This window comes from Melanotaenia boesemani, chromosome 11, assembly GCF_017639745.1.
Source record: "Melanotaenia boesemani isolate fMelBoe1 chromosome 11, fMelBoe1.pri, whole genome shotgun sequence".
Taxonomy (NCBI): domain Eukaryota; kingdom Metazoa; phylum Chordata; class Actinopteri; order Atheriniformes; family Melanotaeniidae; genus Melanotaenia; species Melanotaenia boesemani.
Genome location: NC_055692.1, coordinates 3,129,125 through 3,152,386, shown reverse-complemented (window position 1 = coordinate 3,152,386; position 23,262 = coordinate 3,129,125). Strand labels below are relative to the sequence as shown.

At 41.2% G+C, this 23,262-nt stretch overlaps 1 protein-coding gene across 2 annotated transcripts in view; it reads left to right on the top strand.

Annotated features, from left to right (window-relative positions):
- Positions 1–1,079: 1,079 nt before the first annotated feature.
- The window catches only part of LOC121648647 (ral guanine nucleotide dissociation stimulator-like), a 66,171-nt gene continuing 43,988 nt past the window's right edge, over positions 1,080–23,262 (top strand). Inside the window, exon 1 of one of the 2 annotated variants that reach the window (XM_041998892.1) lies at positions 1,080–1,817. In XM_041998892.1, the coding sequence (XP_041854826.1) occupies positions 1,797–1,817 (21 nt within the window). In that variant the 5' untranslated portion in view covers positions 1,080–1,796. Of the gene's footprint in view, positions 1,818–11,271; positions 11,536–23,262 lie in introns of those variants that run through there. The other variant, XM_041998889.1, reaches the window with a different exon arrangement.

The window sequence follows — 23,262 nt, the reverse complement described above, 5'->3', positions numbered from 1 at the left end:
AAATATGTGTGGCTTTAAAGGGTGGCGTGTGTGTTGGTGATAACATGACAGACAGGTGAAATGAGTGTACAGGGCTCCATTTTGTCCTCAGATCCACACAGATGCAACAAAGCTCCTGAGATGAAGCTTCACACATGTTCAATGATTCAAAACATAGCGAAACAAAAACTCAGGCTTCAGTAAAAAGCTTCATATTCTGCAGAATCAGGGACTTCATCTCAACCAAATCTAAAGTCACCTAAAAAAAAAAGATTTGTACACATGAAAGAGATCAGTTCATGAATCCTTCCTTAAAATTTAGATGCAACTAGCTTCATTCTCCACATGTGCATGGTGTTGTTCTAAGTGATAATTCAGCATGGTGACAAATAACACTTCTTCTCCCATTTTGTTCAGTTTCTAACCCAAGGATCCAACTCTGGTCCTCAAGGTTCACTGTCCTGCAGACTTTCAATGCTTCCCTGCTGCAACACACCCGCCTCAAATAAATGACTCAACAGCAGACATGTGCAGAGATGGTCAGAGATTAATGTAATTTGAATCAGGTGTGTTGCAGCACAGAAATGTCAAATACCAGCAGGATAGTGGCCTTGAGGACCAGGGTTGCAAACCACTGCTCTAATACTGTGGGAAAAAACAGTGTGTGTTCACAGTCAGAGGCTTTCCTGCCTATAGTAATCACCCCCAAGAACATGACTTTAAATTCATTTTTAATTATTGCTATTTAAAATGGCATACTATAAATTTAAATGGAATATATCAATTAAGTATTTTCAGTCTAATTTAACTTAATTTCCCCCTAAAAATAAACAGCAATGCTACCAGTAAAGAAACAATTATTGATTGTTCTATAAGGTAAACTTCTGATCCACTGGACATAGTTGTTATTTGAAGATATCAGTATGATCTAATGGAAGCTATAATAGGTTATTTTTCCTCATCTTCCATCTCTCAAAAAAAGGCCCTGTTGCCTTAACACATTATTTTTATGTCACATTTAAGTAGTTTGAATAAACAAACAAATAAAAAAATGAATAAATAAATTTCAGTCTGTTCAACTGCGCCCGTTTTCAGCGTCGCTCCACTGGTGGTGCGTTCAGGAGCATCGTTATTCCCAGTGATTCCTCGGATCAGCAGCAGCAGCACCAGCAGCGTCTTGTCTTGTTGAAAGCGGAGATTCCCCTCCGCCAGCAGCAGCAGCAGCAGCATCCATTTAAGAGCCACAGTGATCAGTTCACTACATCACCTCTGTCTTTCCTCGGATTCGCTGCTTTCCACCGAGATGCCGCCGTCGAGCAACGGCGAGGATTTGTCGGGGAGAGCCGATGCCAGAGGACACATTCCCCGCGTATTTTTTCGAGCGTGACTGGAAGGGAGCGGAGCGGCGATGGATGAGGCCACGAGGAGACAAATAAAATTTTGATATTTGCTGAGTTTAGCTGGCTAACGCTAGCACGCTAACGTTAGCTAGCCCTCAGCTTTGATGGCTGTGTTCTCCTCCCCGTTCACCGGCCAATCTGGTCTTTTCCTCCATCATTAAACACCCCTTAATGCCTTGTTTTTATGGATGTTAAGACATGCTGGAGGCACCGAGGACATTTCTAACAAGAAGAAAATCATCGTAACGAGATACTAGCCTCCCAGGGGCAACGCTAGTTAGCAGCGAGCATCAATAACCTTCACTTTTTATTTTTCTCCTGCTCATCGATGAAGATGCTGGCAGCGGAGGAGTGTGTCTAGGGGTGAACTTGAACTCGCATGGACACTCACTCCATGAAGGTCATGATACCGAAAGAATGATCATGCTGGAAAAACAGGTAAGAAACCAGCCGACAGCATCAGGTCAACGGGTTCATATTTAAATACACACCTGGGCTCATTAGCATATTGGTGAGTAGGCGTTGATGAGTCCGCGAGATGCAACGTCACAGCCACAGGTTAGATCCAGGTCGATTTCTACTGCAGCGTTGCTCTTTTTTTCTATCATTTTCCTTTTTCTATTCTCCCTCTGAGACTTTTAATCAGCCACCTCCGCTGTTAATACAAATTATACTATATTATTCATCCATCATAACAAATTTAGCCAATTTTCCTTGTTACATATGATAAAAATTCAATTCTGACCTAAATGACCAAAACTGCAACAATTAATTCACAAAATCTTACTATATTAATCTCATATCACCAATTTAGTCAGAAAATATAAAAATGTACCAGATTTATTTGTAATAAATAATTTTTGACTGTAGGTTAAAGGAAACAATGATTTTCCATAAACCCAGCTGGATTTTACATGAAGATTTTTTTACTATTTACTGATTATTTTATGGACTTTTAACCCTTGAAAGCTTGAATTTATTTATAATTACATAAAAACTAAAATAAATACAGAGGACAAAGTAAAAGAAGAAAAATAAAATTAAAATACATAAATAAATTAAATATATAAAATAAATAAAAAAGTAATCTCATATAAAATGATTGGAACCAATTTGTCTATAAGTGTTAATAATCTCACATCAAATAAATTTCCCATGTTTTGTTTTCTGGCATTAGTTTTTTTATGAAGTAAAAAAAGAGTTGTACTTCCATTAAGCCCAAATATTGGGCGAACTGGTGCATATCTAAGCTGTAAATGATAATTAAAGGATTCTACTGAAGATGGGTAGTTGGAAATGATTGAAGTAATGTTTTATTCTGCATGTGTGTCACACACAACACATGGCAAATTTGGATTTTAAAAAAATGAAAGAAATATGTCTATAACGTCCAGAAATACTGATATTTTATTCATCCAGGAAACACGTGCTCTTAGATATTGATCGTTTTCCTGTAAAGTATCAGAAAACGGAGATTTAACCACAAAATAACTGTTTAGAGTTCACAAAGTGAAGAAATATCAGAGATGAACTCCAATCAGCTCAGTTATATACTGAGTAAAGAAAAGATCACTTGTCTCGGTGTGTGTGTTCTCCTGGGAAGAACTGTGGATGTTTGATAGTAGTTAAAGGTCAATGTGTGATCAGTCCAGCTGGAACAAATCTGAACAAATTATTAATAAAAAAAAACTCATTTAGCTTAAAGACATTTCTGTTTAATTTCCAACTGAAAAATAATCAAATTCTTCCATCAATTCGTCACTTTCATGATCAATGTGGTGGTTAATAAACGAGTCGCTTCATAATGAGTCTTTGGAATAAAAACACAGAATTTAACGGATGATTTACAGTTATCGGTCAGTAAATGAGCTCATGAAGACGTTCGAGCCTCTGCTTTGGGAAACACTGAACAGCGCTCGCTAACGGGACCAAAAACAGAGAAACTGCTGAAGCTGTTTATTGATGGACTGAAAGGAATCGTCCGTTTCTTCTGCTTCTTATTTTATAAAATACAAACCGGAAGGTTCTGGCAGCTGTTCAGATAAAAGGATTTTTCACAGGATGACACTTGGATCAGTTTAATTGATTGTTACCCGGCTGCAGACCGGAAGCCCTTTAGGAAACGTCCTTCAGCTGGTAGTTTTTGACCTCCTCTGTCTAAGAACTGGGGCGGGGGGGATTATTTTCTCTTGTTTAACCCCACATGGGTTTTAGTGACCATAAACAAACCCTCTCACATTAATAATGCATCATAGCTCCAGATGTGTGTCTGCAGAGGACGGAGTGAGCACCATGAGGTGCAAATAAATCTTTTTTCTGTTGATTTAATTTAACTTTTAATTGAACGTTTTGTTAGGGCAGTTATTCTCTGAATCCCTTCCTAGCAAATGAATCTGTTTCTGTAACAGTTTATGTGGCTAAATGAATTCTTATACCATGTAAATGTTTTCATGTCAGCTGTGGATATGATGCGTTTATGGGTCTGTGTGGGTGTCAGCTTTAATTTGATGTAATTTCAAACACCAGGTTCACCTATTCAGTTGCTTTTTACCACAGATATCTAATCATGTGCATTTAGTCGTGTAGACATGTGGTGGAACGGGAGATTCCCATCATGGATGCAGCCAAACCTGCAGCAACCGTGTGATGCTGTCATGTTACCGGCTTCCATCTGTCACACCGAGAATGAAGGAAAAGGGTCCAACCCGGTACTAAAGCTTGTCTTTTATTCCTCTACTTTTGTTTCTGTAAAGGAATTTCTGCATAGACACCAGTTATTTCATCCACTGGTTGTAAGCTCGTTTAAAACCTCCAGGGAAAATTAAATCTGTTTAAAGCTGCTTTAAGCAACAGATTTTCCTCTGAATGTGTCATTTTTGCTCAAATCTCTAATGAGTTTAATGAACAGTAAAGATGAGGGAGAAAAAAAGTCCCTGTGCAAATGAAACCTGAGGAAGCTGGATTTGGTGTTTATTATTCTCTGTAGGAACAGAAATTTAACAGCTCAGATTATTCAAACAGGCTTCAGGCGACTTTGTGTAGTTGTAAAGCACATTTCTGCAGTTTGTGAGGAATCGTGGCGTAAACACGATGGAAGTGTGTCAGAGGTCAGCGCCGAGCTTTGTCTGAGAGGCCAGCAGGATGAAGAGCTTCTGGATGTGAGGCGTCCTGCTGCTTCGCCTTCACAGCAAACAGACTTATTCTTCTTTTCTTTCTTTTCTTCATGTAAATCCTGTTTCCTGCCGCCACTATTATTGATCTTTATCTTCTCTGAAACATTTATGACCCCCTTTTAGTGAAAGCGTTGTAGATAAAGCTGTAGGGGTCTCTGTTCTTGAAGCTTGACTTCACTCCGAGCATGTCCGACTTCTTTGTCTGATGGAATCTGACAAGGATCAGACCCTTTCCACATTTTTTGTCCTGTGGGCTTTTCTTTTTCCTTCTTCAGAAACACAAGTGTTGCATGCATGAAGAAAGGGTTTGTCCTTGAAATCTTTTATCTGCAGAAGCATTTTTGTGTTGTAGAAAAGTGTATCAACAGGGTTGCAGCTGGACTTGTTGCTGGAAGTCTGCCATTGTTTTGCTCAGGTTTTTTATGGTCGATTGTCTGCAAACCTTTTTAATTGAGTCCGTTTTGTCCTGACAGCTGTCTGCATTTCTACTTTACATGTAAGCAAATCATATGTATGTGTGAAAACTGTGTAAATATCTGCTGACTGAAAGTTACATCATTAAGTTTGTGTACCGATACTAAGGCTGGAGCTTGAACTTTTTGTTTTAAATGAAAGATACAGCACCACAAAAACAACAACACAACCTATAAATATAAGACACTAATATTGTAAAATGAATGCAACGTTTTAAAGCTGTATTAGGTTGAGCAAAGATGGTCTTCTCCAACTGTTTGCTCACTGTAGTGCAAAAAAACCCAAAACAAAACAAAAAACTAAAGAAACTTTAACCACTAGTTACTTATTAACATACTTGTCCTTTTTTTACAGTACGGAGGAGAGATCAAACAAACAATAGAAAAAACAAACTAGCTAAGATGACCGAGCTTAAAGCAGTGTTTTAAATTCACATTACCAACTCTGAGGATAAAGCTCACCAGATAAGATCCTGTTAGGTTTTTGTATGTCGGGTGATTTGGTTTCTGTGTTTTTGGTAGAAATTGCTGGTAGAGTGGGTTGTGTTTGTGGTTGTTTAGGTCTGGCTGCTGGTCCCCTTCTATCATCCTCAGCCTGGGACTATAAGAGAAACATTAGCCTGCATGGCTACTGAAACTGTGATGCTAGCAGCACGGCTATATTACAATAGCTGTGGATGCTAGCAGCACGGCTATATTACCGTAGCTGTGGATGCTAGCAACATGGCTATATTACTACATCTGTGGATGCTAGCAGCATGGATATTTTACCGTAGCTGATTATGCTAGCAGCACGGCTATATTACAGTAACTGTGGATGCTAGCAGTACGGCTATATTACAGTAGCTGTGAATGCTAGCAGCACGGCTGTATTACCGTAGTTGTGGATGCTAGCAACATGGCTATATTACTGTAACTGTGGATGCTAGCAGCACAGCTATATTACCATAGCTGTGGATGCTAGCGACATGGCTATATTACAGTAACTGTGGATGCTAGCAACATGGCTATATTACTATATCTGTGGATGCTAGCAGCATGGATATTTTACCGTAGCTGATTATGCTAGCAGCACGGCTATATTACCATAGCTGTGGATGCTAGCAACATGGCTATATTACTGTAGCTGTGGATGCTAGCAACATGGCTATATTACTATATCTGTGGATGCTAGCAGCATGGATATTTCACCGTAGCTGATTATGCTAGCAGCACAGCTATATTACAGTAACTGTGGATGCTAGCAGTACGGCTATATTACCGTAGCTGTGGATGCTAGCAACATGGCTATATTACTGTAGCTGTGGATGCTAGCAGCACAGCTATATTACCATAGCTGTGGATGCTAGCAGCATAGATATTTTACCGTAGCTGATTATGCTAGCAGCACAGCTATATTACAGTAACTGTGGATGCTAGCAACATGGCTATATTACTGTAGCTGTGGATGCTAGCAGCACAGCTATATTACCATAGCTGTGGATGCTAGCGACATGGCTATATTACAGTAACTGTGGATGCTAGCAGCACGGCTATATTACCGTAGCTGTGGATGCTAGCAGCATAGATATTTTACCGTAGCTGATTATGCTAGCAGCATGGCTATATTATAGTAACTGTGGATGCTAGCAGCATGGCTATATTACAGTAGCAGTGGATCCATTTCAGCAAATTCCTGAAAATGCACATAATACAGAAAAAGAAATGCCATACTTTCTGACCATTAGTTTGCAAGAGGAAAAAATATTTTTTTTTCTTTTATAATAAGTTATAGATGTTTTAAAGCATTGCTCTTGGTGTATGAACAGGTTTATGTTAATTAGTGACAGATGAGTGTTCCTCTTGTGTACCTGTACCACCCCGTCCTGTCTTTGTCTGAGTCCGCAGGAAGCGGACATTCAGGTTTCAGTCTGACTTCCTGTCCTGGCTGCTGGGTATCTCTAGAAGAGGGAGGGAGGGGAAGACAAGAAAGAGGAGGAGGAGAAGGAGGAGGAGGGGCGGGGGTGTTCTTATGTAGCGCTATGAAGAACTGGCTTTGCCTCCCTGTTTCCATGACAACCGCTCTCCTACAGTATTCAGCCGTGGGACGGCCTCTGCATCTGAAAGCAGTTCCCAGTGGTGTTTCAGAGCCTTCAGCTGCTCCTTCACCGCTTCTTCCTCTGCTGGCTTGCTGCTTTTCATCTTCAGCCACTGCAGTGCTGTTAAATCTACATGTCCACCATCATCAGCATCTGAACTGAACCGGTTCTGATTTCAGCCTTTGTTTCCTGTTTAACCCCACCCCCCACTGACACTTCATACTTGGACTTGGAGCTGGCACATACTTAAATTATTTAGTCCGCTTGTCCTGTAAGTATGCAAATATTAGCCCTCTGCAAAAAAACAGCCAGAAAAGCCACAGAGTTCTCAGTGAATGACGGATGGCTGTGTTTATTTCTCAGTAGTTAATAATTACACAGCTTAAACGTGGACCTGAAATAAACTCACTTTGGTTTCGTGTATTTGCTATGAGTCAGAAGTGAGAGCACAGAAGACAAAACAGCATGACTGATGTGATAAGATTTAAAAAAACAAAACAAAAAAAATTCAGAGGTTTTGAAAACAAAACAGACACGTTCTCACGGTGCTAAAGTTTTTTTTCTTTTTTTCAGGTCAAACTTCCTTTTTATCAGCCATTTGGGTTAAAAGCTGTGTGACCTACATAAGATGAGTTTGCATCAAGATCTGGCTGTTCAGGCTGCAGGACCCAACAATATCTAGATATCAGTATGGAGCCGATGCTGCTGTTGGGAAACTTTCTACTCCACTCAGTAAAAGCAAAGCAAACACACAAAGCAAGCAGCTACGGTTGAGATAAGCCTTCCTGTTGGGAAAGATTTGTAAATGTACAGTTTCTCTTAAATGCCTGTTCAGATACTCGCACGGGCGGACGGGAACAAGCTATGTAAATACAGAACAGCATGCAGAGACAGTCGGTTCATTTCTAAGGAGCTCGAAAGTGAATATTTGGTCTGAGCAGCTCTATTCTTCAACAGTCTGAACCCTCCGAGAGAAACTTTGTCATTTCTTTAAGTCGTCTTTAGCAGTAGTTCTCCAGGATCATTGAAGGACTTTTGTTCCGTTCTCTGTCCAGATGATCCCACGCTGCTTCAGTAATGTTGAGGTCCGGGTTCTGGGGAGGATCCATCCCTCCATCGGACCTGTTGAGGTCCGGGTTCTGGGGAGGATCCATCCCTCCATCGGATCTGTTGAGGTCCGGGTTCTGGGGAGGATCCATCCCTCCATCTGACCTGTTGAGGTCCTGGTTCTGGGGAGGATCCATCCCTCCATCTGACCTGTTGAGGTCCTGGTTCTGGGGAGGATCCATCCCTCCATCTGACCTGTTGAGGTCCTGATTCTGGGGAGGATCCATCCCTCCATCTGACCTGTTGAGGTCCTGGTTCTGGGGAGGATCCATCCCTCCATCTGACCTGTTGAGGTCCGGGTTCTGGGGAGGATCCATCCCTCCATCTGACCTGTTGAGGTCCTGGTTCTGGGGAGGATCCATCCCTCCATCAGACCTGTTTCCACTGATCTTCAGTCCAGTTCTTGTGTCATGTGACCTACCTCAGCCTTTTCTTCCCATTTCCCTTCCATAACAACAGCTTCTTGACAACCACGTTTCCATGGAGACCATTTCTGACAAGTCTTGGGCCGACAGTAGATGGATCAGCTGAAGGTCCAGATCTCTGCTGGATTTTGTTTCCTGCTTTTGCCAAGTTCCGTCTCTCTTTTCCTGCTTCTGTTTGTTAAGGAGACACGCTGCTGCGTTAACGTACGTTTAGACAAATAGCTTAAAATCTTAATTAAAAGAATTCACATGTAGTCAAACTTCGTTATCTTCGGTTTGATTTGCAGATGAAAAGAAAGAAGTTGGCCAATAACAGAGTTCCTGAAGATATCTCACTGCAGAAAATGTGCAAACAACATGTTTGCAGGACATTCAGAATAATGTGAAGTCCTAATAAAATCTGGTGTGTAAGTGTGTTATCATAACCTCGGAGAAGTTAAATGCTTCTTGCTTCAGGTCTATGCAAAAGGTGAAAAAAATAAAAGCAAACTGGCCCAAACTTTTGACCTTTTATTTAATTTCTGAGATCTGTGCTGCACATATTATCTAAATTATGGATTAACCTGCAAATTTCTCTGTATTTTTGCAGGATAATATTTTATCTGTCGCACCTGATTCGTCACCTGTAGGTTCTTTGTCACCTTATGTTTCGTTTCCTTTCCCCGTGACAACAGTGACCCTGCTCTCGCATGACTTACCGATGCTCAGCGACATTTATACACAACTGAAAGGTTTCCTGTCGCTTCTACGCTGAGATGATGCCACATTCAGATTTTTAAAAGAGTACTCGTAATAACTTTGTTTCTGGACACCCGATGGTCTAAATGTAAGGCTGGAAAACCGCCAGAAACTTAACAACTGAGGAGGTTGAAGTGATTTATGTTCACAGCTGTGAGAAATCAGCTAATAAATGCCCCAAATCATCTTTTGTCTCCGAAATGCCAAATTCTGATGCTTACATTCACTATTGGATTACGTTCCCCCGTAAACTACCTGTAAACTACCTGTAAACTACCTGTAAACTACCTGTAAACTACCTGTAAACTACATGTAAACTAATTACCTCTCATGTCAGCAGCTCGAAGCAACAAATTGTTCAACACTGAATGTTTTGAAAATAACAGGAAGTGATGTCACCACACACGTATGTACTCCAAAATATGTGCTCAGTGTTTTATAGAAATACTAATCTGAGAATGTCTTAATGTTCAAGAAAAATTGGTGTTACATAAATATCTGTAAATGAACCGATATTAAATCTGGTATCTGGTGATGCCGAGGCCTGGCCACCACATGTATGACGATATCCTCACGTCTAGCCTGATTCATCATAAGCCCACATCGGAGAAAAGGCGTCGGGGAACACCACAAGCCTCGCTTAGTGTCTAAAGAAAAACACAGAAAACTGCTGGTAAAATCGACCATTGGCTCCTCAGTCTAACGAATCTCAATCACATGGTGGCGGAATCGGTGATACGGGCAAACATTTGATGTTTGAGGAGTTATTTCTGGTTTTAACATCATCAGGACCACTTCACCTGCTCAGCTTTCCACAGTACCAGTAAGATGTTGTGGCCCAGTGTCTCTGCTGGTTTCACACCATCGTCGGGTTAATTGTTCAAACTAAATAAGAATGAAACTGGTAGAAACAACTAGTTTAATATTTACATTAAAACTTCCCACAGATCTTCTGTCAGTTTCTTATATAAAGAAAATACAGAAGAACAAGAGAAAACAAACTTATAAGCTGCTGACGTCAGAGTATTCTCTTTAATGTTTACAGTTAATATCAAATATTTCTACACATTCACTGTTTACATTCATGTCTGCAAGCTGAAACTTTGCTTCTTTTTAGTCTTTTACTCATCACTGTTTTTTCTTGCAAAAACCACAAGCTACATCAATCAGATATTAAACTCCGCTTCCTGCTTTTAAACAGACTGAAGCCAGCATGGACAGGAAAAACATCAGCGTTAAGGGACGAAAAGGAATGACGCCACAACATTTAATCTCCAGGAATCTTTGTAAAGATAACTGAGCTGCTCAGATGCAGCAACATTACAGCGCCGAGAGCTCGGCTTCAGAAACACCATAAAAGATTTAAATAATGCTCAGAAACAAGGTCACATGATGGGGAGCGTTCTGACTTCTCTGAGCTCTTCCAGACTTTAATCACATAACACGTTTACACAAAGAAAACAATTTTCAGGTCAAGCCTGTCCAAGTGTCTGCTTCCACTTTTAGGAGTGACATTAATGGGGAGGAAGGCTGATTCATCTTTAATGGGCTCACACAGCCGGTCTGTCTCTACAGCAGCTGAGAGCGCCGGTCCTGCTCTCCTGATGAAACGCTGCAGCATAACGGAGCAGAAAGAGTCCCAACCTCTCGGTTCCTGCTGCATTCATCTGGTTCTGTGTTGGATTTTTCCATTCTTTGCACATGCATGAGTGCAAACGTGCTGCAGCTCATTACAGCTGAGTGCTGCTGAGCTGTTGGGCAATACCTCCAGAAGACAGAAAGACCAGAGAGCAGCTGCCGACAGTTAAGGAGGGAGGAGGAAGAGAGGGAGGGAGGGAGGGAGGGAGACGAGGAAATGAGGGGAGTGCATGTTGGTGGTGGATGGAAAGAGAAGGAGGACATGGAGCTGTTCCCTTTTTTTCTCTGAGACGGATTCCTGGCAGTATTCGATCAGAAGGAGCCAGTCAGAGGGAGTTCCTTCTTCTTCCCTTTTCTTTTTCTTTTTGTTGCCGTATGTTGGTTGCAAACAGTCGAGCTGCAGCTTGGAGGCGCTTTCAACGCGCAGCATGGAAGCCAAGTCCCTGTTCAGCCTGCACAGAGCCCTCGCTCAGCCCGTCAAGATGTGCATGTTCGATTTCCCCGTCACCATCCTGGATGACCTGGTGAGCTCAGAGTCTCAGAGAGACGGGTTAAAACGTGTGTGGACGAGCCGCCTTCATGCAGTTTAAAGAAAAAGCTTTATGAGTTTATTTAATATTAATATTTTGCTTCTACACATGCACAAGGTTGAGGTTTTGTTAAGTATCATCCTGTGGAAATGTGTGTGCAGCTTGAACCTGAGCAGACAGAATCCTTCAGCTTTGTTTTAGCTTTATTTACAGCTAACTACAGGACTTTTCCCACCTGATCCAGACTCGATCCGCCAGCAGGTTTTTGTGTTGTCTGATTTGCTTCTGGCTGTGTTTTATAATCTGCCGCTCCACAACAGTGTAATCTGCTCACGTGCTGTCTGTGTTGGTATCTGCCAGGTTTTTGCTTTTATTCTGCATATTTACCAAAGAAAATGCTTGGTATGAATGTTGTCCTACATTTATGGATGTGTGTGTGTGTGTGTGTGTTTCAGCCTGCCGCTGACACAGAACTGAACATACCAGGGCAACTATCTCCCCACAGAGGAGGCTGTGCCCTTTGAAATCTTGACATGTTTGATCATGTCTGGAATAATCCCATGGTGTCGGAGTTTTCTCCGGCTTGTTATTAAATCCTCAGACTGACGACGAGGCTGAGATGCAGACAGATCCTGCTTCGCTGTGTGCAAACATTTGATTAACATCCGTTAGTAGCTCTTTTTTATTGAGCGCATCCAGACATTGAGCTTGCAGTGCCTCGGGTCCTCCAGCTCGCTCTGATCTGCTTTTTTCCCTCTCAATGTTGTTTTGTTTCAAAATGTTTTGTTTTTCTGTTTTTTAGTTGAGGCCCTCTTTTGTTTTTGTGCTGCTGTTGGGCAGTTTTCCTTTTATCATCCATTTAAATGACAGCAGTTTACAGCCTTTTGACTAAAATGTGGACCTCCGAACAGCATTTAGCCAAAATCTGTCAGCTTTATTGTAAATATACACATTATCTGTAATAATAATAAAAAATCTATATACGATATATGTCACATGTAATGTTATTTGTGACAAAACGATTCTAAACACAAAGCTGGCTTCTAACACAGAATGATGATTGTCTTTGCTCCGTGGTGTAAAGGAACTTAGGAAATGATGATGATGATATCTTTATTTCAAACAAGTAGTTTAAGTTGTAAATCAGATATAATGGCAAAAAAGAGGCAAACAGAATTAAAAAGATCACATCAGAAAGAGAAAATAAAAAAAAACAGGCTGTTGGAAAAGATCAGCAGGTAAAGAAAAAGTCTGGTGTTCACAAATCCGTCCCACTGCAGGAAGATTTCATCAGGAACTCTGTGTAAGAATGGAAGTCTGAAACTAGCAGATCTGCACCAGATAAGTTCACGTCCCTTCACACACGTTGGTGGGCGTGGCTTTCTATGCCCCGCCTACCTGCACCTGGTGGGGGAGGGGCTGTGAGGTTTTTAGAATGATCATGTGACGTATGGGACCCCTCTGTCATGAAAAACATAACCTGGTTTTATCCTATAGGGGGCGCTATGAGCCATTTTTACCCACAAAATCCCGTTTTTTAAGTAAATGAAAAAATACAAATTTTATTAACAGTATTTGTGGTTTTCATCACAATTAAATAAAACTGTGTTTACAGCTCAAACACACATTTTAGGGTCACTACCCCTTTAATATCTTAACTAAACATGTTTACTTAATTATTTGTATAGAATATATAAGATACATATATGAATACATAAGACATTTTATACATATTTACTTTTAATATTGTCTCGGGATCCCTCCAGATGAGCTGGTGAATGTGTCCGGGGAGGGAAGTCTGGGTTTCCCTGCTTAGGCAGCTGCTCCCGCGAGCCCACTCCGGATAAACGGCAGAAAATGGATGGATGGATGGATCAATACACATACTTTTTCTCACATTTTAAATGTATTATTACACATTTATTTAACTCTCAATATATAATCTATCTGTGCCTATTTACAAATATTCAATATAGAAACATCTGTGTATGTTTTTGTTTACACAGTTAGACATGTTAGAGAAATATGACGTCAGGAAGCAGAATATGCCTGTTCGATATGATGAAAGATACAAGTATGTCCCAGATACATGTTAAGGCCCCTGTTTCTCATCCATCCATCTATCCATCCATCCATCCCTTCCTTCCTTCCTTCCTTCCTTCCTTCCTTCCTTCCCTGTACCGCTTCATCCATTACAGGTCTCACACCTTACAAAAATAATTAGTAGATTTGATGTTTGGATGTTGTTTCAGCTCCACATTCAGTCTGTTCCAGAGTCTCACTCCTAAAATTAAAACACTCATTTCTTTCCTTGAACACTGTTTGTAAGTCAGACCACCTAGCATCAGGTCAGGAGCGTCAGGTCAGGAGCGTCAGGTCAGGAGCGTCAGGTCAGGAGCGTCAGGTCAGGAGCATCAGGTCAGGAGCGTCAGGTCAGGAGCATCAGGTCAGGAGCATCAGGTCAGCAGCATCAGGTCAGGAGCATCAGGTCAGCAGCATCAGGTCAGGAGTATCAGGTCAGGAGCGTCAGGTCAGCAGCATCAGGTCAGGAGCATCAGGTCAGGACCACTCAGATGTTTCTGTCTGTAGACAGATGTTGTCCTGGGCAGAATAGCACTTCATAACGAAAACTGTTTTTTATTGTTATTACATAAATTAGACCAGAAACACGTGTTGGTTCAGTGAGACTAAAACATTTCAGCTTGAACGTTCAGACTTGTGGAGGCAGCTGTCTGTGGCAGCTCACTTTGAAGCCGTTTGCAGTCTGTGTACGAAGGCGGTATCTCGTTCCGGTTTATTTTAAAGGTGTTTTGCAGGTTAGTCTGTTTGAGTGGATGTGCTGCTGGGCTGTCAGTGGTTATCTGTTGCTTCTCTGCTTTAACACCCGGTTGTGTTTTAAGTGACCTGAATTCTTCTCTGGAGTCAAATGAAGTCACTGTTGTCTTATTTGGGTTGAAATAAAGTGCAGGCATGCAGTTAGAAAGATAGAAACATGAGGTTGTGGAAGACTTAGGTCGAGTCTCACTAAAACACAGATGTAAAATTTAAGCTTCAAATACTCAGAAAATCTTTATATTTTCAGTCTCAACACTTAAACCACCTTGTTTTTAACCCCTCCCTTATTTCACTTTATCTTGGATTTAGTTTCCCACACTGGCTGTTGTTGCAGCTTTTGATATTTTATGTAAAGCACTTTGAATTTTCTTGTACATGAAAGGTGCTGTACAAATAAACGTAAAAGCTTGAGCAACAGGTGGTTATTTGTTCACCTTCATAGATTAAGTGGGAGATAAGAGAGTACACTAATGGCACATTTTTGCCTGAGGGTGAAAATCTAGATTCTGTTGTCCTCACGAACAATAAAGAGTAAACATTTTAAATAAATATATGATGAGAATTATTATATTATTTAAAGCTGCAACTCAGGAATGAAAGAATCTGCATAAACATGGTAGAAAACTGTAGTTTGTCCTTTTGCTGGAGTTGTAAATTTATCTAAAAGCTCCTTTCAGACCTTCACAATTTCTCCCTTCCATTATATATATTTTATAGTGTCTTTATAGGATCCTTTCATTTTTGTTATTTCCACATCATAGCGAAGCTGAAACATCATCATCATCATCATCATCATCAACAGGACAAGGAGCAGCTCGTACCGCAGATATTATTGATTTTGCCCTCAAATTGCAGCATAATGGTAAAATATGTTGCATATAAAAAGTATTCACACCCGTTAAAATTCCAGGTTTTGTAATGTTAAAAAATGAAACCACAATAAATCATTTCTATTCATTTCCCGCCTTTAATGTGACCTTTAATGACCTGAAAGTGTCAACTGGAAAACAAACAAATCTGGTAAAGAAAAAATATCTTTAAAAAGTCTGGTTGCATAAGTGTGGACACCCTTCAGTCCCTTGATTTATTCCTACCCTTCTGTGTTCTTGGGTAGGACACATCTTTTGTTCTCGGTCCTCTTCAGGCCACCTCTGGGTTCTGGCGGGGCCGTCCCAGAACTTTAAATTTCTTCAGGTGAAGTCATGTTAAAGTGAAAATCGTGATAAAAAGTGAACGCTTCTTTAGCTTCAGCTGCAGCATTCTAACAGATGTGTGAAGGTTTGGCAACAGAAGTGACTGGTAAAGCCCCAGATTCAGCTGAAGAAAAGCAATCCCCAAGCATGATACCGCCACCACCGTGCTTCACTGTGGGTATAGTGTTACGCTGGTGATGGTGAGGTGGGATTATGAATCCAGGTTTGGATGCTTTTATGCATTTAGGCTGCAAAGCCCAAACACATAAAGCCTGTGAAGGTTGTGCAAGCATATGCAGTCTGGTAGCACAGGCTGTCTAAATGTTAAGGACATGACGTAAACGTGACCAACAGCTTGGTGCCGGCGTCCAGTGTTTCCCACATATAAATCAGTCAGAGCTGCTACCAACGTTTAAAATGCATATTTCTCAGCTCATCCTTTATTTACATGGTTCTTCTGAGAGTATTTCTCAGGCCTAAAGGTTTTAATGCACCTTTCAGACAAAAGCTGGGATGACTTCAGTTGATTTTTACAAAGCAGGTCAGAACACAAGGATGTGCGTAGCTCTAAGTAGTTGTTGGCAGTCGGCTACGATTAAAAATTAAACAGCAGTTGCATTTTTCCAAGTGATGGAGCTGTCTGTCTGCAGAAAGGAAACGAGTGGATGTCTGCAGACATGATGATAACGTTGAGCGTGTTGCTAACAGCTGTCTCTTACACAAGACAATTGTTTTCCAAATATTTGTTATTGAACAAATAAGATGCCTTCAATGAGAAATGCAATACACTATTTTTACTATTAACAGATATACGCATGTATACAAGCACATAAAGCAGAAAACTGGTCAGTGCATCCTCTCAATGAATATTTAATTTTCTCAGGTTTTAGAAAAAACATGGTGTCTTTAATTGAAGGATATTCAGCAGATATCCAGTATAACAGGAAGAACGTCCTGCAGTAAAAGCTTTTATATCCTTTTTGTGTAGAGTTAAGTACAAGTGAGGTATCAGGAATCCTGCATATAGCAATCAATGGGCAAGGCTGCAAATTTACTCCAAAAACAATACAGATAACATATGACTAGGGCGACGTGGTGAGCCAAGGCATTTTTCAGACTCATATTCTACTTCCAGATAAATCTCAGCGAGTCTGGACTCAGAGAAATGGACCCTGTGTAGTATTTTAAAGTGAATAGGACCAAGACGAGCACAAGAGGTGGCAGACAGTGGCCTAACTATAGCATGTTCCCAGAGGTCATCACTCAGTTGTATTCCCAGCTCCCTTTCCCATGCATTCTTAGTTTTGATGCACCACTGTCTAATTCAAGATTTGAGTCATGTGTTTGACATCATTCCTCTCTGTGGATTGTGTGGATGTGGATTATGTGAGAGGAACCTTTCCCAGAGCTGCACTGCAGGGAAAATTAGGAAAACACTCGGAGACAAAATTACGAATTTGAAAATAACAAAACAAATGAACAGGGAGACCATAGTTAGATGACACGATGGTAAAAAGAGCAAAGAAACCATAGACATATAAATTCCTGAAGCATGCCCTCCTCGTGCCATATTATAAATATTAAATCTGAAAATGAAGGAAAAACGGATGATTGTTGCTTTAAGGAACTAACCAAGATGCATCTACAAATTTAAAGCACCGCCTAAATGACCAGATCTCAGATGGTAAGAACCAGTAGATTATCAGTATAAACCAGAGGGTTTGTGTGTAAAGAGGAATAAACTAAAGCTTTAACAAAAACAAATACCGAGCATTGTTCTTTGAATTCTTTTCTCTTTATGTTTTTAGAAATATTTTGACTGGCTTGTGTTTAGGTTTCTTGTTGGTTTTAAGGACAACATGCAGTATTAGCTCTCTTCATCCATGAAAATGTCATCTGTCGCTGCTGTTGATGCTTTTAACAGGAAAGTTCTGTGAAAGACAAGAAGTGAGAACTGACACCAAACCCAGAGGGCAGAAATAAGCTGGCAGAGGAGCGAAAAGGCTGGAAAACTAAGCAGACTGGAGGCTTGGCTTTCATACTGCAGTAGGCAGGTAACAATAGCTCAAGGGTGTGTTTGTTTAGAGGGGGATTGAAGTGGGAATTAGGAGCTGCTGTGCAGGTAGACATGGTAAAAGCATGACCCCACACTGGAGACAACATCTGGACAGGAGGAGACAAACTTCTTGTCTCCATCGTTTGTTGTTGTTTCTTTGTTACGCATCTCTGATCAGCTGGTTTGATACTCTGACACGGTTCAACCTTATTAAAATCAAGCATCACATTTTTTTTCGGGACGCAGTGTAAAATGTAAAAACCCAGTAGAAGATTAATAACGTATCAGATGATGGAAGTGAGACATTTCACCATCTGATGAAAATATGAGCTGATAGTGAATCTGATGCAGCAACACGTCTGGAAAAAGTTGGAACCGGAGCAACAAAAGGCTGGAAAAGTACCTGGTACAAACCAGAAACACCTGGAGGAGCATTTGACTGCTAACAGGCCAGTAACTTGACTCGAGCGGCTGAGAATATGTGATATCATCACCAGTTAGTTGGCATTCCAGTTACACCAACTTGGGAAAAATGGCTGTGAGCATCTACAAAGCCGTATAAAACTAGCAAATCAACGAACCCGTTGTGGAAACATGCACAATGAGAACAGCCGCCAGCTGTTCTGGTGATAATGATTAATTAACCACAAATATTGATGCTATTTTTACAAACAAGCCCGCTGTAACAACGTAATCATCAATAACAACGCGCTGCTGTTTACGCCAGAAACTTAACGGAGACTAAATGTTTTAAAAAGGGTTTTAATAAAGACAACGATGGATTGCAAGCGGTACTGAGCGCAGCCATCTTTAAATCTGAGTTTGCCCCACTGGGAAAAACAAGATCACTTTGTTATTTCCAGCAAAAATTCATTGGAATTATAAAAGGAGCATTTCAGAGAGGCAGAGTCTCCCAGATGGGAAGATGGACAGAGGTTCACCAATCTGAGACAAACTGAGTCTAAAACTTGTAGAATAATTAAAAAAAATATTCTCCAGACTATGAAGATCCACCATCTACAGTGAATACCATCAAAAGATTCAGGAGGAATCTCTGTATGCATAGGACAAGGCTGGATGCTGCTGATTATCTGCATTAAAAGCAGACATGATTCTCTACTGGAAACCACTGCATGGACTCAGGAAGACGTCCAGAAACCACTGTCTGTGGACACAGTTCACCCTGAAACCCACAAATGCAGGTTAAAGTTCCATCATGCAGAGAAGAAGTCAAATGTGAACAGGATCCAGAACCAGCTTCTTCCGTCTTCTCTGGACCAAAGCTCATTTAAAATGGTCTGAGGCAAAGTGGAAACCTGGATGAAGATGTGAACTAGTTTGTGGAAAGCATGGACGGCGTGTCCTGCAGACTAAAGAGGAGAGGGAGCATCCAGCTTGTTATCAGTGGACAGGTGAAAAGCTGCATCTCTGATGGGATGGGGCTGCATTAGTGCCTATGGCGTGGGCAGCTTCCACATCTGTGAAGCTCCATCAATGCTGAAAAGTACATGGAGGTTTTAGAGCAACATCTGCTCCATCCAGACAACGTCTCTTTCAGGGAAGACCTTGCAGATTTCAGCAAGACGATGCTGAACCACATCCTGCATCCATCACAGCAGCATGGCTTCACAGGAGAAGAGTCCGGCTGCTGAACTGGCCTGCCTGCAGTCCAGACCTTTCACCAGTACACAACATCTGGAGCTTCATGGAAGCAGAAATCCAGCAACCAAGGTCCAGGACTGTAGAGCAGCTAGAATCCTGCATCAGACCAGAATGGGACAACATTCCTCTCCTAAAACTCCAGCAACTGGTCTCCTCACTTCCCAGATGTTTCCAGACATGTTAGAAGAAGAGATGCTACACCATGCTGAACACCACCCTGGAACTACTTTTTACACCATGCCGAACATCACCCTGGAACTACTTTTTACACCATGCCGAACATCACCCTGGAACTACTTTTTACACCATGCCGAACATCACCCTGGAACTACTTTTTACACCATGCCGAACATCGCCCTGGAACTACTTTTTACACCGTGCCGAACATCGCCCTGGAACTACTTTTTACACCGTGCCGAACATCGCCCTGGAACTACTTTTTACACCGTGCCGAACATCGCCCTGGAACTACTTTTTACACCGTGCCGAACATCGCCCTGGAACTACTTTTTACACCGTGCCGAACATCGCCCTGGAACTACTTTTTACACCGTGCCGAACATCGCCCTGGAACTACTTTTTACACCGTGCCGAACATCGCCCTGGAACTACTTTTTACACCGTGCCGAACATCGCCCTGGAACTACTTTTTACACCGTGCCGAACATCGCCCTGGAACTACTTTTTACACCGTGCCGAACATCGCCCTGGAACTACTTTTTACACCGTGCCGAACATCGCCCTGGAACTACTTTTTACACCGTGCCGAACATCGCCCTGGAACTACTTTTTACACCGTGCCGAACATCACCCTGGAACTACTTTTTACACCGTGCCGAACATCGCCCTGGAACTACTTTTTACACCGTGCCGAACATCGCCCTGGAACTACTTTTTACACCGTGCCGAACATCGCCCTGGAACTACTTTTTACACCGTGCCGAACATCGCCCTGGAACTACTTTTTACACCGTGCCGAACATCGCCCTGGAACTACTTTTTACACCATGCCGAACATCGCCCTGGAACTACTTTTTACACCGTGCCGAACATCACCCTGGAACTACTTTTTACACCATGCCGAACATCGCCCTGGAACTACTTTTTACACCGTGCCGAACATCACCCTGGAACTACTTTTTACACCGTGCCGAACATCACCCTGGAACTACTTTTTCCAGACGTGTTGCTGCATCAGATTCACTATCAGCTCATATTTTCCATCACATGGTGAAACATCTCAGTTTCATCATCTGAGATGTTGTTGATCTTCTACTGGGAATAAAATTTGGCTTGATGAGATGTACAAACCACTACACTGACTCGGTGGGTGGCGCGGTCGTCTTGTAGCCTGAGGGTTGCCGGTTTGATCCTTGGCCTGTCAGGCTCATGTCAAAGTGTCTCTGAGCAAGACACTGAACCCCAAAATTGCTCCTGATGGGTCATGGTTAGCGCTTTGCGTGGCAGCTTCTGCCAACAGTGTGTGAATGTGATGTATGATGTAAAGCACTGTATAAATACGGACTATTGACCTTTCTGTTCTGTTTTCATTTATATTCACACTGTTGCCCAGCTTGTTTTTTTTTTGGGGGGGGGGGGGGGGGGGGGTTGTTTACAGGTGGTAATACTAAAAATGATGATTAAAAAAAATTAAGTGCAGAAGACAAAATTCCTGCTGGATCAGTTGTGCTCATCACAAGTCGGATATTTTACGACGGGGTTGTAAGGAATCACGTAAAAGTAGTTGCATTTTGTTGTTTTATTGTCACGTTGTGCTATTCTGGTGTTTGATGAGCAGTTTTGTCATCAACGAGCAGAAGCTTTGCATACATGGTTGTCAGACTGGCTTCATACTGTGACAGCAACCATTAATTTCTCACCTTGAAGACACAGAAGAAAGATGACTGCAAACATCCCCATAAGTTCAGGGAGATTGAATGAGAAGATAAAACTTGTTTTGATGAAATGGATCAGCCAGTGAAAACTGCAGAACAATCCCTCTGACAGTATGTTCTCTCAGGCCTGCTGATGGTTGTCAGGTTGCCTCAGATCAGAGCTGCAGTTGGCGTGAGAAAGCCTTTTTAAATGCCAGGACCTCGGAGGAGCACCTGAATGGCTTTGCTGGCTGTAATAATAGCAGAGAATAAATCCAAAGGCTGTTAGAGGCTGTTCAGACCGGCAGGGCTCTGTGTGGAAGCTTTATCTTGTAGCTGTTCCTGGGAAACTTGCATGGGTTTTTAAACAGAGCAGAAGAGATGTCTGTGTATCTCTTGAATGGAAAAAATAAGCCAAACCTGCAAACTAAAGCACCCTTTATATGGATTTAATTAGCTCTCATTTGTTCAGATTTGTTTTTCCAGTTAAAAACATAATGATTTTAAGGTATTCTTAATAAAATAATGTGTAACTGAGGACAAACCTGCAGCAACTGTGTGATGCTGTGATGCTGTAAGGAAGGTTTCCACCACCTTGTTGAATCTGTCCCAGAGTGAAGTCAGTTCTGGAGGAAAAACGGGTCCGACCCGTTAGCTGAAGGGAACCTGGTAAAGTGAAGCCTTTTAAATATTAAGTATTTTCCAAAAAACCTTTCCTAAACTACTGGAGATACAGAATAAATAGGAGAATTAAAGCTTTAGCTTTCAGTATGACACAGACATATTTCACTGTCACATTTATTAGTATCTTAAACAAATATAATTTGTCTCTTAAAAATGTTGACGTTGCCATTAAGTACAACTTTTTTTAACCCTTAAAACTTCTAGGTCTCAGGAACATCCAGGCGCTTTCACTTGTGTCATCATTAATTCCTATCCATTATAAGAATGTAATGTATATGTTCTGGTCTAGCCAGTGGTTTTCAAACACTTTAGGTCGCCACCCAAAAAATAAGATGCATTGGTGTTCGCGACCCCCGTCCCCACATAAAGACTTGTGATTAATTGTCATGTATCAAATGGGTCATCATGCTGTATCATCTAAATGAAATGCTGGAAAACTGTCAGAATCTTCATAAAAAAGGAGAATAAAGCTGTTTTTGGTGGTTCGCCTACACGCCCAAAAATCAGCCTCTCTTGTGTAGATAATGTCAAATTCTGATATTAACTTGGCCTGTGTAGTAACGTTGTTGTTTATGCGTTATTGCAATAAAACATAATGTGCCTATTTCAAAGACTTATCTCTTTACTAACAGTTTAATTTTAACAGCCGTGGTAAAAGAAAATCCCAAGTTTATTTGATAAACGTAGGCTATATATTTTTTTACATTATCAGGGATAACTGGAAATGAGGAAAAAGTGGAAACATGGAAATAGTTTCTGTTGTGTGTTTGTTTCAATAACAATATTTTTGTCCTGAAAGCCAAGACTTGAGAGAACGATGAGATGAGAAAAGGTTTGGTCACTGTTGGTCTGTGTGTTATTTCTACAAAGTTCTGTTAGTAATAAATTCTGCTTTCTTCTTCTGGTCGACCTTTATGCTGCTATATCTATTCATACATTCATTTTACATCATTTTACCTCCCAGTCTGACAGCTGCTACACACTGGTTTATACTGGGATTAAAAGCTGTTACAGACTGGTTTATACTGGGATTAAAAGCTGTTACAGACTGGTTTATACTGGGATTAAAAGCTGCTACACACTGGTTTATACTAGGATTAAAAGCTGCTACAGACTGGTTTATACTGGGATTAAAAGCTGTTACAGACTGGTTTATACTGGGATTAAAAGCTGTTACAGACTGGTTTATACTGGGATTAAAAGCTGCTACACACTGGTTTATACTAGGATTAAAAGCTGCTACAGACTGGTTTATACTGGGATTAAAAGCTGCTACACACTGGTTTATACTAGGATTAAAAGCTGCTACAGACTGGTTTATACTGGGATTAAAAGCTGTTACACACTGGTTTATACTGGGATTAAAAGCTGTTACAGACTGGTTTATACTGGGATTAAAAGCTGCTACACACTGGTT